This window comes from Podarcis filfolensis (genome assembly GCF_964270895.1).
Source record: "Podarcis filfolensis genome assembly, chromosome: 15".
NCBI lineage: Eukaryota > Metazoa > Chordata > Lepidosauria > Squamata > Lacertidae > Podarcis > Podarcis filfolensis.
The window spans coordinates 34,728,300-34,744,636 of NC_139618.1; the positions used below are offsets into that span (position 1 = coordinate 34,728,300).

The 16,337-nt window shown below is 43.5% G+C and overlaps 1 protein-coding gene across 1 annotated transcript in view; it reads right to left on the reverse strand.

The window, feature by feature from the left end:
- NUDCD3 (NudC domain containing 3) overlaps window positions 1-14,217 on the reverse strand; it is a 56,197-nt gene extending 41,980 nt beyond the window's left edge. The window contains exons 1-2 of the mRNA XM_083588990.1: window positions 13,809-14,217; window positions 9,366-9,682 (exon numbers count right to left, since the gene is read on the reverse strand). Coding sequence (XP_083445116.1) covers window positions 9,366-9,682; window positions 13,809-14,006 — 515 coding nt within the window. The 5' untranslated portion in view covers window positions 14,007-14,217. The remainder of the gene's footprint in view (window positions 1-9,365; window positions 9,683-13,808) is intronic.
- Between the last annotated feature and the right edge of the window lie 2,120 nt (window positions 14,218-16,337).

A 16,337-nucleotide genomic window follows, 5' to 3' on the forward strand; every position in this document is an offset into this window, starting at 1 on the left:
GCATCGAGTACAATATCTCATACTGAACCCATTAAAACAATGGAAACACATTCTTAGGCCCAAGTGGACAGGACAAAAAAGATGCTATACATTCAGGATGATATCAAACAATTGGCTCCATCTTGTACCCCATCTGGATAGCTTGTAAACCAGAAAGTGGTGGTGGTGAGTGGAATAAGAGGTACCAGGTAACATTTTGGATTGGCATTACAATCCCTCCTTTGGACTGTCATGCATGCAAATTCAGCATGCCGCCATTCATACAACTCCATCTGGAAGTACCTTTGAAAATTTCAGTTTCTAGGTGTGGCAGAAGGTATGGCAAAAGTAAGCCCCATCTACCTTGAACCTAAGAAAATAATCTCTCTTCCTTGGGTTTCATTATCTGTATTTGTGACAACAGTGTCAGGCTGGATCTGTACATCCCAGACTGTACCATTTCAGGCTATGGGAGGGGGGGATAACTTTTGGCTGCTTCCCCACCTAAAAGATCACTGGCAAGTAGAATACTATCAGGAAGTGTGGATCTAGCCTAGTTCTAATACTATTCTGTGTTCAGAAACAAAGCAACAGCAATAACAACAAACAAAGAAACAACAACAACAACAAATACCCTTCCTATCTGACTGGGCTGCCCCACCCACTCTGGGCAGCTTCTAACAGGTTCCACAGGGTTGGTGCCACTACCGAAAAGGCCCTCTGTCTGGTTTCCTGTAACTTCACTTCTCACAGTGAGGGAGCAACCAGAAGGCCCTTGGAGCTCAGTGTCCAGGCTGAATGATGGGAGTGGAGACACTCCATCAGATATACAGGGCCGAGGCCGTTTAGGGCTTTAAAGGTCAGCACCAACACTTTGAATTGTGCTCAGAAACGTACCAGGAGCCAAAGTAGGTCTTTCAGGACCAGTGTTATATGGTCCCAGCAGCTGCTCCCAGTCACCAGTCTAGTCGCTACATTCTAGGTTAGTTGTAGTTTCCAAGTCACCTTCAAAGGTAGCCCCACATGGAGCACATTGCAGTAGTCCAAGTGGGAGATAACCAGAGCATGTACCACTCTGGTGATATAGGGCGCAGGTAGGTAGGGTCTCAGCTGGCGTACCAGGAAGTTCACATCAGGCAGCAGTGCTAACCTTTGGGCCTTCAGATATGGTTAGACTACAGTTCCTATCTACCTGACCACTGGTCATGCTGGCTTGAGATGATGGGAACTATGGTCCAACAACTTCTACAGGGTCAAAGGTTAGCTACCCCTGACATAAAAGACTGTTCAGAGTTGTAGTCATCAGCTTACAGTCTGTTAAATTATTCCAGCATTCTACCTCATTACCAGGGAAACAACCACCAGCAGTCATACATCAGGGAAACTGAACATACCTGCAAATATAGGCTTAACGATGCAAATGTGCAAAACATATTGTTTTAAAATAAAGCCCAACCCACTTTAAAATTGACTGCATGCTTCCAAAACTAGCATTTGTGATTCATGCATGGGTTTTCAATGAACTAGAACCCAGAGGCTGTAAAATGCCAAAGAATTAAAGTTTAAATAGCAGGTCCTTTTTGACTTTGTTATCACATGGTGCCACAACACAGACGTAACGCTTTGATCAACTTTAAAAAATCTAGGCTTCCAACTGTTTCCAGCTTCAATTTTTAGAAGCCAGCTCCACATCTTGATAGTTTGCCAGCCTACCCAGTCAGCTGAGCGTACATCTCTCACCCTAACTCAACACCACATTAAGAGGTGACAAGACAAGCCCACCAGAGAGCCAAACTCAGCAGACACTATCAGTATTTGCCTAGCAATAGACAGCTTGCTCTACTTACGCGTACAAAAAGTAGCAGGGGACTACAGACCCAATACGCCTGGTGCCCTAGGAGGAATGACCAGTAGCACATTGAAAAGAACTTAAGGAACGTTTCAATGGACAAAATCATCCTTTGATCGACAGATGAATCTTTTTATCCCATGTAATTTTTTTTCCATTCTGACTCACTGCACCTAATCCAGGATTGGGGCATGACTGACTAACACCATCAGAAACGCAAGCTTTTTAAAAGCACAATCTCTTCTGAAATATATAGGTAGGTTAAAAGACAAACCTTGTTTTTTCTGGTTATTGCAACATACCAGCAGAGGACTGGGGCAACTTTTTCAGCCCTAGAAGTGCATTCCTTTCTGGGGAACCTTCCAAGTACTGCATGGCAGTTGAAAGCAGAGCTCCTCCTGCTGGGACTTATGGATGGAGATATATATATACCATGGAACACTATCCTAATACATGATCACAGCAGTGAAACTTTTATATGTACAAAGATGGAAAGATTGATCATTACCTACCATGGAGGAATGGTTGTCAAAATTACTGGACTTAGCTGAGATAACAAAGCATATACCTGTTGCCCTAACAAGAAAACAGCAACAACTAGCTGCCACATGGGTTGGATCCATAGTTTACTGGGACCTACCCTGATATGCTCCTAAATAGATACATGCCATTAGGTAGACACTTGAAAATACCCTGGCGTGAACCTCCACTATAAACTTATGATAGAGAGGTAGAGGGAGTCCTTCTGAAGCAGAAGTATCTCTCACTGCAAAGCCCAACAATGACAATCTTAATCTATTTGCTTTGTTCTTCATATCAATGGCCTGCAATGTCATAAATTCCTTCCAGTAGCACCTTAGAGACCAACTAAGTTTGCTATTGTTATTATAGTTGGGTCTCTAAGGTGCTACTGGAAGGAATTCTTTTATTTTGTTTCGACTACGGCAGACCAACACGGCTACTTACCTGTAACTACTGCAATGTCATGTCGCTGAACTACACACTCCAGCAATAATGCCTAGTGCCTTTACCAAACCTGTGGTATACTGAAATAGGCATGTGTGCTAGAAGTTGGTGCCTTTTAAAGATATCCTGCCCATCTTACTTTTACGTTTCTAAGTTTACAGCTCCAATTCTGGGTCACAGAAAGCTTCCAGGCATGCAACACTTTTGAAAGGGAACAAACAGATCTCACAAGTGTGTTGATTCTGCCGTTCCAGCGTAACCCAGTTTTGCTTAATATAGCAGCTCCTACTATTTTCTCCTACCATGGAGAGGACAGCCAGTTCAGCTCTACTTGCAAGCAATCCCTTGTGCTTCAACTTACAAAGGCCACCATCGCTCCTGGTTCTACTTCAGAAACCTCAACCGCTTATGCTGCGCCACACTTCTCTGAAAAGAGCTTATACTTGCTTCTCACCCCTCATTTCCAATAACTTCACGAGACGCAACTCTTCCAATACCAGGCCTATGTCCAAGCAGGTCTTTATGAAGGAAACTGGCTGGTTTTTTAAAAAGCTGGAGAACTTGAACAAACAAGTGTGATCATTTCCAAATTTTCTCTTCCTCTTGTTAGCTACTCATCAGCTGGCGAGTTTGTGCACTAAATTTCTGGTGGAGAATCTCATCTCTTTCAGGAATTGAGGTGTGGATTCATATGTCATGTAAACAAACAAAGGTATATAGTAGCAGAAAGAAAGAAAGAAAGGAAGGAAGGAAGGAAGGAAGGAAGGAAGGAAGGAAGGAAGGTAGTCTTCTGTTTGGGGGAGATTAGTGTTCTCCTTTGTTGGGTCAGTCTGTCAATTTTCCCTCGGCCTAAACTCTCCCAGCCTAGCCAATGATTAAAGCATTTTCCAATCCTGTGGAAGGCTAAATTAAGAGAGAAGCAGATGCTCCCAGCCTGGTGCCCACCACATCTTATGACCACTTCTCTAATCATACCTGACCATTGTCCATGCTAGGGCTGATGGGAACTGTAATCCAACAACATCTGGGAAGCACCAGGTTAGAGAAGGCTGGCCTGGAGGCAGTCAAGGTGTAGGGCCATTCCAACATGAACCAACTTCCTGGTCTTAAGAGAGATGTAACTTAGACCCCAGTTCCATAAATGGGGTGAAGAAAAGACTAATTTATGCAGCTAAATACACTGTGGATCCTCTTGCTCAGACAATTGTCAGCCAGAAGTTTGTATTGTTGTGCTTTTGATTTTTTAAAACTTCTTTCCCCCCCCCAATGCCATGGAAGTGCCAATTTCACTTTAAGCGCCTTCCACTCAGGCCACTCCACACCAAGTCAAATTACTAAGAAAGCTGTCTGACTTCCAAAGCGTCTGCTGTGCCAACAGAAAAATAAGGCAACCGAGAGAGTTCAGCCTTCTACATAAAAACAAAGGCGCAAATGAGAATCGGGAGTCAAACAATGTAAACAGAACTCAGGAGGCTGACTGATCTGTGGCACATGTGACACTATTTTAAATACTTTGAGGCAAATGTATGCAGAGTAAAATCTAAAAGAGGGCCAAGTGAGAAGGCAGCACTCAAAATAAAAAAGGAGCTGAGCTCAGACATCGAGAACGATGGAGAGAGCTCTTGTCAAAGCAGATGGAAATGTCTGGGCACAAAGTGTGTTGAAATTCACAGCCTCACACTACCCAGATGGCAGTAAAACAGGCACTCTTTATTCTGATCTTTCTGAAGTTGGAGACATGAAGATCAGATGGCAACATGTCCTACATAGGATCTTTTAGGGATGGAAGCCAAGCCAATATGGGCTTTGGCAAGAGCATCAGAAAAATGATATCCCATCTCATTCCATTAAGCATTTGTTGCAATACTACTCAAAGTTGTGATGTGCTGCATCTAAATGTAAGACCAGAAGGAATGAGGAGGAAAGACTACATTGTATGTGTCTTGTGATAATGAGAGGCCTCTATATAGCTGCCAGGTGATGATTACTTTGTTGGCATATTGCATGAGAAAAATCTACTTTGAGATTAGATTCATGTTTCATTCTTGCCATCTTCCAGGAGGAAGAACACGGGTGAACACAAAAGGTTTTAAATTTTAGATTCTACCTGTACCAAGTCTATCTAGAAGAAGAAGAAGAAGAAGAAGAAGAAGAAGAAGAAGAAGAAGAAGAAGAAGAAGAAGTTTGGTTTTGATATCCCGCCTTTCACTCCCTTTAAGGAGTCTCAAAGTGGCTAACATTCTCCTTTCCCTTCCTCCCCCACAACAAGCACTCTGTGAGGTGAGTGGGGCTGAGAGACTTTAGAGAAGTGTGACTAGCCCAAGGTCACCCAGCAGCTGCATATGGAGGAGCGGAGACGCGAACCCAGTTCCCCAGATTACGAGACTACCACTCTTAACCACTACACCACACTGGCTCTCCAGTGCCACTGGCTCATAACAATACTATCTAGATCAGTATTGTCTAGACTGACTGACAGATTTTCAGCATTTCAGACAGAAGTCTCTTCCATTCCTATCTCAAGATGCCAGAGATCGAACATGGGATCTTTTGCATCCAAAACATGTGATCTATGGATTTCTCCCAGTCAAGTGATACAGCACACACATTTACCACCACTTCTGTGCTTCTAAGTTCTGGAAAAACATACAAACCCACCCTCTTTCTAAAGAGATAAGGACGTTTTGGGAGATAAGAATGACCATCCTGCACAGGGGCTATGCACATTTGTGTAAGGTGTTAACAAAGGTCCAAACGCTTTTAGCCAGCTGCTCTTGTACTCTCCACATGACCCGGAAGTGTCTGCGGACAGCGCTGGCTCCCGGCCTCTAGGGTGAGATGGGCGCACAACCCTAGAGTCTGTCAAGACTGGCCAGTACGAGCAGGGGTACCTTTACCCTGTACTCTACCTGTATATTTGATTTGGCCTGGAAAGACATTCTATCACAGTTACTGAAAGTGGCAGTAATTAAGGCATTTCAACTAACAAACTAATTCAGTTTTCACTGAATGCATATTTTATCGTGCTAGAACCTGATTTGTACAGAAAGGGCTAGGAAGTACATGGGGATTGTTTTGGTTAAATGTTAGAAAAATGAGAGAAATTTGGGCATTCAACCTTCAGGCCAGGAGCAACCACCACTCGTACACATATTAATAGTAGAATCATAGAATTGTAGAGTTCTATACAAGGGTCATCTAGTCCAACTCCCTGCAATGCAGGAATAAATGATGCACCTCCACATATTACTGCTCCCTCAAACACATTACTACTTACTATTTTCTTTCTACCACTGAAACATACCCCACATTTGAAGAAAACACCATATTCCTGAAACTACAAGAGCAAGTATACTGACTTTTTGTACAAAATAAGCAGCAGAGATATAAGCACCCGTCATCTACATACCAGATGATAATGTTCATCTTATTCACAGTTTGCAAGATGGTATATGTTTCAACTTCTGGGTGATGAGACTTGGGAAAACTATGTTGTCTTCGTGTAAAGAGAGTTTGAAATACTATTGTAGAATTTCAATTTCCATGCATTTGTTGCTAGAAATAAACATCATAGCATCTTGCTTAGCCAGGCTCTCAGCAGCGAATTTTGTCTGGAGGGAAACCTCAGAGACCTCAAATACTCTTCAATATGCTTTGGAGTCTATGTTATCCATTTAGTGGATGCCAACACCACCCAGTGGCAAGCTTATACCAACTACAGCAGTTCTGCAAGAAAAGTTGGGTGGAATATCTCTGCACACAATTCTTGAACTTTTCAGCAGCAAACACCTGCATATTAGCTAAACAAGAGGAAGACAATATTGACCAAAAGCTGTATATTTAGGGAATCTTCTGTTACTGGTGTAGTGATTCATTAATATAACCCTACCAAATACTAGGCCTGGACAATTTATCAATACCCAGGACCGGTATGAGGGCCAGAGCTTGATGGCTGCTTCACCTGGTGGTATATTGCAGGTGAAACCACCACTGCCAAGTCTCTCTGCTATCAGCACCAAGTGTGTGAGGGATAAACAAGCTGCAGCCAGGTGCTGGCAGCAGAGGGACTCGGCAGTGGTGGTTTCACCTGCAATATACCACCAGGTGAAGCAGCCATTAAACTCTAGCCCTCATACCACTGAGGGAGGAACATCAGCCTCAGCCAATGTAGCTTGTTCCTAGCTTGGCTGCCTACACAGTGTAACAGAACTCCCACCTCTCCTCCAGTTTGCATGAGCCAGAGGTGGAGAGGTGGTTCCTTTACACTTCTCTGTTCAGGGGCACACAGCTGCCTGGGAGACATCGGGGCTCGCTCAGCTGCAGAATGGGAGCCTTCCCACCCCACAGCTGAGCAGTGCAAACAAGCTGCGCTGTCCCTGCCCCCAAGGCTCTGGGGTGAAAGCGCCTCAGCTCCTGTAGTGAGAGCTGCAGCAGTTTCACCCCACAAATTGCAGGCTGGGAGCAATGCAGCTCATTTCAACATTGCAGTGTATCACTAGATCATGATGTTTGGGCTGGCTAAAGGCAGATCAAAGGGACAGCACTGCTACCCAAATGAGCAGCCATGATTCATATAGCACATTTCACACCTTCAAAAAGCATGCTCCACACATACAGCCTCAGTAATTCTTACAAAGCCCTATAAGGTAGGTTGATCATATTTCAAACAGAACAGTGGTTTTCCCAAGATGAAACCAATGGCCAAGGCAAGATCTGGGGACCAGCTCTTAGCTCACACTCGTCATCACTATGTTAAACACTGCTTTGCTTCCAGAGTAAAAATGCTCCATCCTCTCATACACTAACACTAGAAAATAGTGCCCAACGGGATCTTTTCCCCATGTAGGATGCTAAACCCATTCCAACACTCCACAGGCAATTGTGAAACCATCTTGTTCAGTGTTTGGGATGCAGAGATTGGTGGTTTCTGGCTTTTGGCAAGCTGCTTTTCCAAACCAACAGGAAGTGCAATGTCCACAATTGATGTCAGGATTCTAAGAGATTCCCATGACAGTAAAGCTTCCCCCATCCTGCAGCCATGCCATCAAACTGATACAGAGCCTCATTTCACCTTGCCTTCCTAAGTGATTAGACTACCAACAAAGGACTTATATGGCAGTACACAAAAGCTTTTAAGTTATCAGTACCTTGAGAAATACACTTACCAGCTGTGTCAAATTCTGCTGCTAGCACACGCGGCTTGGGATGTCAGTAAAAAAATGCATTTCAAAAATTCCATTTCCAATATACTTTTGTCTGTATTACACATACAAAACTCCCTAACACGTCACAAAAGAATTCATCCAAAGCTAATGAGTGTCTACCTCACAAAATTAATCATAATTTGTCTTAAATCCACTCTGAAGTACTATTTCCAGGGTGATTAGTCTTTAAACATTGAAAGCATCTTCCCAGACCGATCTTTATATTAGCAGAAACTCAGAGAAACATAATGTAAGTGATAGGAACTAGGTATGAGTGTGGAGTGGAGATATTTAAGAATCAGTCAGCAACACAAGTTATCCCTAGAAAAGCTAGAAATTCTATTGAAAAATAAACAAAAAAAATGTTCAGCTTTTGGATTTCACCTACAATGAAGAGCAACAAGAAGAGCAAGAAAATGCACATATCAAGCACATAATAGACAGCAGGTTCCCCAATACTTTCAAATTAGGCAAGGTTTCTCCCTAAAGCCACCACAGGCCAGTATACGTCTTGTGGTGATATAACTAGTTTGGCAAGTGTACATCAAATAAATTCCATAGAGTATTCTCACCAAGATTTACATACTGTGTAGCAGCCTCTCGTTTAAGCCTAGTCTACACATACAAGAGAACAGGCCACACCACTTTCAACTCCCAGTGAAAAATCTTTTAGATGTTTACTCATACAGAAAAAACCTGCCTTGATAAAAGAAATCTAATACATCAAGGAGGCAGATTCCAGCACGGCCCTTTGTCAGCTCTGCTGGTTTTCTACCTATACAGTAGTGACTTTGATGTGGCAGAGCATTCAAAAGCACAGATCTTGCAACTACATTCAGAACTGGAAAAGGGCCACAGGTCAATAGTAGAGAACATGCTTTCCAGGCAGATGGTCTCAAGATCAGTCTTGGCTTCTCCATTTTTTAAAAGTACCAGGTACCAGGTGATGGGAAAGAACTCCACCTGAGGCACTGAAAAACTTCTGTAACTCAGGAGTGGAGCGATGTCATATATTCCACCACCTCTGTTGTTTACTATCGCATTCTGTTGCACAGACAATGCTCCTGTTTCTTCCAAGCAATAGGCTGCCAGGCCCATGGCTGATGCCACCATGCGAGAAACAGCCACATGAAGGCTTAACTATTAGCACATTTCTGTATATATCCAAAAGGCTGCTGCATAGATTCATCCACTGAAATAGCACCGGGGGCCCTTGTTCACAAATAAACATGTTTCCCTAGTGGCCCTCTTGAGAAAAATGAACCCGTCCCAAGCCTACAGGCTAAGCCATATTATAGATACATTGTCAGTTCATTTCTCTTCAGCAAAATGTTCGACGAGGTCAAAGCACCATAGCGGTCACTCACCTGGGCAGCTCTGCTGGTTGACTTTCTAAGGGGGCAGCAACAGCCTCTGGTGGCTCCACGGCTGCATTGGCGGCTTGTGCATCTACTTTCTCCTCCACTGCCACGGGCTCCTGTGACTCTGTAGCCTTTCCACCCTCTGATACAGAGTCATCACCCACTGCTGCACTGATCTCAACCTCCTCAGCTACAGCTGGCACCACCTTCGCTCTCTCTCCTGCAGCTGCCATGTCCTCCTCTCTTTTCTTCACTTTTTCCTGAAGTTCTTGCTGTCTTCTGTCATCATCTTGGCGGGCCAGGTGTTCAAAGTTTTTGAAAGCCTGAAAGTGATACAGCAAACAAAGCAACAGCCCAACCATTAACCTATAGATAACAATAAGAGAACGGATGGAAAGGGTGGTCTGTTTTTTTTCAGAGGAGTGACAGAACTGCTCCTTGAAACAGACTGCTTCGTGGATGACCTACAGAAACAAAGCCATTTATATTTCTAACAAAACAAGTGCTGAAGCTTTGGAAGGACAACCAGCCCACGGTATTATCATTGAAGAATGGGAAATTATGCAGAAAGAAGAACTATACTAAACATAAACTTCTAGTGAGATGCTGTAGGGCAGTGGTGGGGGACTGGACACAGTCAGCAGGCCAGATCATCATCATCATCAATTTTTATGTATACCCCGCCCTCTCTGCCCAGGGCCGGGATCAGGGCGGCTAACACCAAATATGAATTACAATAAAACGTAATAGAAAAAGAAAAAAGCCTCACCCTTCATTGGCACTCACCTGGCAACACAGTGATGGCAGGTGACCTTTCTTTGAGCCCACACTTTTCTTTGGAATACCCAACAACCTTGTCAAGCACTCTGTAAGGGACCTGAAAGCCTTGCTGAGGGCCTTGCAAAGCACTATATTGTGAAAAGCCTTAAAATATTGACCAACCAGCTATTTGTCAGGTCTTCTGAAGCCCCTTGCAAAGCTCTCCACAAGACCTAACAGATGATACTTGGGTCTTGCAGAACCCTTTGCAGGTTTATCAACAGTGCTTGAAAAGCCCCTTTCTGCTTGCTACCTACCCCACACATTACCTCAGGCATAGGGGAGGTGGGCATAGCTTGGCCAAAATGGCCTTGCAGACCAAATAAGAAGGCCTGGTGGGGACCAATTAGGCCCATGGACTAAAGGGTTTCCACCCCTGCTGTAGGGTTTCCACAAAAACTCAGGGCCAGAGATAAAAAATACAAGTAGTATCTTTAAAATGCCACAACAGTATTTGTTGTGTGTGTTTGGTGTATGGTGTAACAGACCTGTTTAGCTATCCCTACAAAATTAAAACGTAATGACACGTACCTGCAACATCTTTTCTCATAGCCTTGTACACAACCACCTGCCTGGTCACTATAGACAACAAGGAGTTAACCGAGTCCACTTAAGTGAGCAGGTTACAGGAAAAAGGATATAGCACTCTAGCAGCCCACCTCATTTCTAAGCTGGGCAAAGTCCTTCATAGAGAAGATAAAATGCAGAATTTAAGAGAATAACAAGGGCCATCTAAATTGCCACAGGGATGAGGGTGAGGAAGAATAAATATGCAGCACTCCACTTGTAGCAGGCTCATCTTCCTCTCTAATTGCCATTCGTTAACTCCCACCCCTATCCGAACGAGACAATGAACAAAAACATCTCCACCTGTCTCATAGCCACACGCACACAGGGTCAGTTATTTCACAAACACACTTGGATCTAAGTGTTTAATCTATTCATGCTTCTGATGCCCCGTTTTTATAAAGCAGCTGACAAAAATAATTCAATAGCCATTCTAGAACAGTCAACTGTTCCAAGAATAGACTGGAGAGGTCAGGCTGAAGTGGATATCAATCTGAAGGCCAGACTTCTGTCTGAGACAGCATTAACAAATGCGTGTAAAAAAGATACATGGGTAAGATGTGGGCAAAACCATAGTCCAGTATCAAATTGCAACCTGTAGTGTGCAGTAAAAAAGCCAAAGCCTGCTGCATTTTCACCAGATTTGTTACAAGAAAACCTGGGAATCTAGGAAGAAGAACAAGCCTGGAAAACAGCTAGATGACAGCAGTAATGAGATCTAAGGAAGGGTCAATGCAGGAAAAACAGCTAATTAATACTAGACTTCTGTCCCACTATTTGCCACTGGGATCTTTCCCTCTCTTTTAAAAGTAAAGGGGTGGGTGGGTGGGTGTGACAAGAGTGAGAGAGACATGAAATTAAGAAAGCACCATTTCAATTTAGGATTAGGTACAAAAGAAAACTTTATTTAATCATACTCCTACAAGGAAGTAAAAGAAGCCCTAACACAGCTTTTATTTCTAGTTATCAAAAATAAAGCTCTTCTGGTGAGAAATTTAAAAAACTTCAGAACGAACTTTTCTCTAGTTTGGTTACAGAACTCTCTGGAGGTCTAATGCTAAGAAGATAAGCATTTCTAGAAACCAAAGGTGATTTTCAATGTTAGTCATACCTGGAAACAGACCCAATGAAGTCAATGGGCTTAAGGAATTTATTGGTACTGTACATTAACTTTAAATAATAATAATTTGCTCAAATGCATTGTTATTACCTTAACTAAGATATATTCAACTTTAATAATGGATCCTTTTTAAAAAATGCTCTCTTATTTCACAGAAAACTTTTGCCACAGACGCCTCTTAATTCAAGTCATGTATACAAAGCCATTGTATATCCACCATCCAATAAACCACAAAGGAGAGGGCTTCTTAATTACCGGTATATTTTGGAATCACTAAGATCTTGCAAGAGAATGTTGGGTCTCATTGTTTCACTTATTTAGCCCCTTAAGAATGTGGGATATCCTATATTTATACCAATATACACTGTGAGAAGGGAGAAGAGCACCCATACTCCTAAAAAAAAAAGTACAGCTGGTGCAATTTACAATGATTTTTAGTCTTATTTATGTTTATGGAGATGACAGAGAAAGTCACTTTACATTTCTGGCACATTATAAATTTAATTAATTAAGGCTGCAACCTTATACCCACTTATATGGGAGTAGGCATGTAAAAGGTTGCACTTAACTCTACACTTAGGCCAGTGGATAAAGAGCAAGAATTTTGCATCCAGGGAACCAAGCACCCAACTGCCAAAGGTGGGTGAGCAAGGTGAGCTAAAAGAGGATTTAAAAAACCACAATCTAATTCTTATCAATCTAATAAAGATTGGGATTGGAATGTGAATGGACTGGAGTGACAATACCATCATAGGGCAATGTGTCAGAAAGGAAATTAATTCTGTTTTGTTTTATGTAAGCCATCATGGGAATTGTACCAGGTGAAGAAGGAAAATAGAACTGAAACATATCTGCCACCTAAGGATCATACTTTATGCATCAAAGTGGGCTCTAGCCCAAAAAACATAGCAGTGTAATTCTGAGTTTTGTCTGTGGCACCTTAGAGACTGTTTGTTGAGTTTGCTGTGACAAACTGACACAGCTACTCCTGCGGAATGCGATGTAGTTGTTAATGCTGGGCTAGGACTCGGAAGGCTCCAGGTTCGAAACCCAACTCAGGCATGAAGCTCACTTTGAGCTAGTCTCTCTGTGTCCCTTCTCTCTCTCTCTCTCTCTCTCTCTCTCTCACACACACACACACACACACACACACACTTACTCTGTGCCTAATGTACCCCCACTGGGATGCTGCGATTATTAAAACGAGGGTGGAAAAAGATAACCCTAAATTCATTGAAGCCAGGGGGGGAAACATCTCACAGTGCAACAAATATCTGTATAAACAACAGATCAACTACTGCAGCACTTTAAAAATGGTCTGATTTGTTATTCTTTATTAGGCCTCATACTCACTTGTCTCCAAGCGACTTTGGACACATTTTGTTGTTGTTCTGAAAGGCAAACCTACCTTGTAACTGTTCAAGAAACACCCTATAATTCTTAACCATATACAGACAGAAAACAATCCGCTCCAATAGAACCCACCACAAGAAAATCCATAGCATAAGGCTTCGTGGACTAAAGCGTCCCTTCCACCTACAAAAGCCACGGAAATAAGTCAGGGAAATAAACAACTACCTGACTTTTATAAGACATCTGAAGGCAGCCCTGTTTAGGTAAGTTTTTAATGTTTGGTGTTTTATCGTGTTTTAAATATTCTGTTGGGAGCCACGCAGAGTGGCTGGGGAAACCCAATCAGATGGGCGGGGTATAATTATTATTATTATTATTAATATTATTCCAGAATAAATCTTTATGGAGTCTTCAGAGATGCCCCGCCGGGACTGTGCTGCTTTTTTTGTTTTGTTTTGCTGACAGAGAGAGTTAAACCTCCCGGAAATGGATACCTAAAGAAGGATTCGTATGAAACAAAAACAAATAACTCTTCATTTTGAGCGAGGGGCAAGGGAGCTGGGCGAGGAGCCCCAGCCTCTCGGACTCACCCGAAGCGCCATGCACTTGGCCACCCCCGGAGGGAAGCCGAGCCGGTCGGCCGGCTGCACCAGGAGCCGGTAGAAGTCGGTCTTACGGTACAAGAAGCCGAAGAGGATGTTCAGGAACTCCTGGACGTTCCCCACATGCTGCAAGATGCCCAGCAGCGCCTGGTCGTACATGTCCGTCATAGCGGCCGCCCGCTCCATGGAAGACACCCGAGGCCGGAGGAGAGGCCTGGTCGGAAGACGCCGGGGGACACGGCGAGGCCGGCCGAGCGAGCGAGCGAGCGGGCGACCAGCCTCCCGCTCCAAGCAACGAGCGCCTGGGAACTCCGACTGGAGAGTCCGCCGCTGTCACGGCAACCCTCACTCGGTGGGGCAACCCGGTGACGTGATGGCAGCGGGCACTTCCGGTCCGGCGCGGAAATGGGTCCGTCCCCGAACAGCTTCCCGGCGCGGCGGAGCCGGAAGGTTCCGCTTCGGCGTTTAAAACGGGAGAGCGTCTTCGACGGCTTTGGGGAGGAATTTACTACATCCCTCCGCGTAGTGGAAGCAACTTTATTGGGCTCTGCCCATTTACCTGGGAAGAAGCCCCGTTGGGTGGCTTGCTTCTGAGCAGACGTGTGAGGTTGAATTATTGTTGTTTCTTTTTTAAAAATAAATATTTTTTATTATTGTTTTGACAAAGTAGTAATCATAAATAAGAATAAAAACGTACACCCCACCCCTGAGACCATTGCATTGTAACTATCCCGCCTCCCAAAATTTCATCGCCTCTTGCGGTGGTTTGACCCGCTTTCCATTTTAACTGTACAAATTATGCAAACACGTTCCAGATCTCCTCAAAATAATTTCTCCTGCATATTCCCCATTTGCCTGGGAGTAAGCCCCGCTGGGTGGCTTGCTTCTGAGCGGACGTGTCATGTTGCATTATTGTTGTTTATTTTTTTAAAAAAAGTTTATCTTTATTTTGACAAAGTAATAAGAATGAATAAATAAATAAGAATAAAAACGTGCACCCCACCCCCGAGACCATTGCATTGTAACTATCCAACCTCCAAAAATTTCAACACCTCTTGCGATAGTTTGACCCCTTTCCATTTTAACAGTACAAATTCTACAAACACCTTCCGTATCGCCTCAAAATCATTTCTCCTGCATATTCCCTATCTTACCTTAATAGCACATTAATTTATTAAAAGCTATATCCCACACGTCTTTATACCATTCTTCCATTTTATATTCACCTTGCCCCTTCCACTTCCTAGCTATAATAACTGGTGCAGCTGTCAATAAATTTGTGAGCCATTCCTTCCTAGACTGTTTATCTTCCACCCCACTGTAAATTGGTATAATGCTACCTCTAGACTTTCAATCAGCTTTAACTCAGTGATTTCTGTTATCTCCTTGAACACACTTCGCCAAAAAATTGTACATATTTACACCCCCACCACATGTGAACATAAGTCCCAGTTTCCTGTTTGTAACATTATCATCATCATCATTATAATTGATGGCTTGCGTTCAAACCATTTCCAACACCTGTTTGGAATACATTACTGTTCTTTACCCCTGAGGTGGTATAATGGACCCGCAACAGTTTTTTTAATACCCCCACACTTCTTTTTTAATCACCTGCAAATAGAAAACTTGCATATTCTAACTGCCTTCTAGCAGACATTTACCTGTTGTGCTAATTTCCTCTTTGCAGGGAGTGGGTTCCCCCCCCCCTGCTTCATAGGAGCATTAAAAAAACGACATCATCCACCTGTAGGCTGAAGTGTTAGAGCCCATACTACCTTCTAAGCATTCTGTTATCATCAAAATTATCACATTAACCCTACCATGTGGAAATCCCTTGCAGAAAACTGCAGTGCCTGGAGACAAAGATGCCTTTCCCAACACAAAAGCAGGACCAGCACTCTTCCTGCATACTGCCTCTGACAGGGAAGATGCAACATTGCCATTGGAGCTAGTACCCTTATTGCCCATGAAGCTGTCTAATCCTCGTTTGAAGCCATCCAAGTTGGTGGACATTACAACTTCTTCTGAGACTGAAATCCACAGTGTAATTATGTGCTATGTAAGGAATTACTTTCTTTCCTCTGTTCTGTATCTTCAGAGTGGATATGTATACGATTACAGTCATACCTTGGGTTAGATGTGCTTCAGGTTGAGCGTTTTCAAGTTACGCTCTGCGGTGACCCTGAAGTAATGGAGCGCATTACTTCCGGGTTTTGCTGCTCACACATGCGCAGACGCTCAAAATGACGTCACACGCATGCGCAGAAGCGGCAAAACGTGACCCGCGCATGCGCAGACATGCTGTTGCATCTTATATTTTACTCAGGGTGCGAACGGGGCTCCGGAACGGATCCACTGTACTGTCTAAAGCAGCCACAAGCTGCAGCTCTGATTTTAACAAACATCAGACCTAGGGGAGGGTTTTTATCTCTTTGTCCCTGGATTACTTTTTCAATCTAGCCCCCCAATGCCTCCCCGCAAGCTGCTATTAACCCTGTAGCGGGAAAGATACAG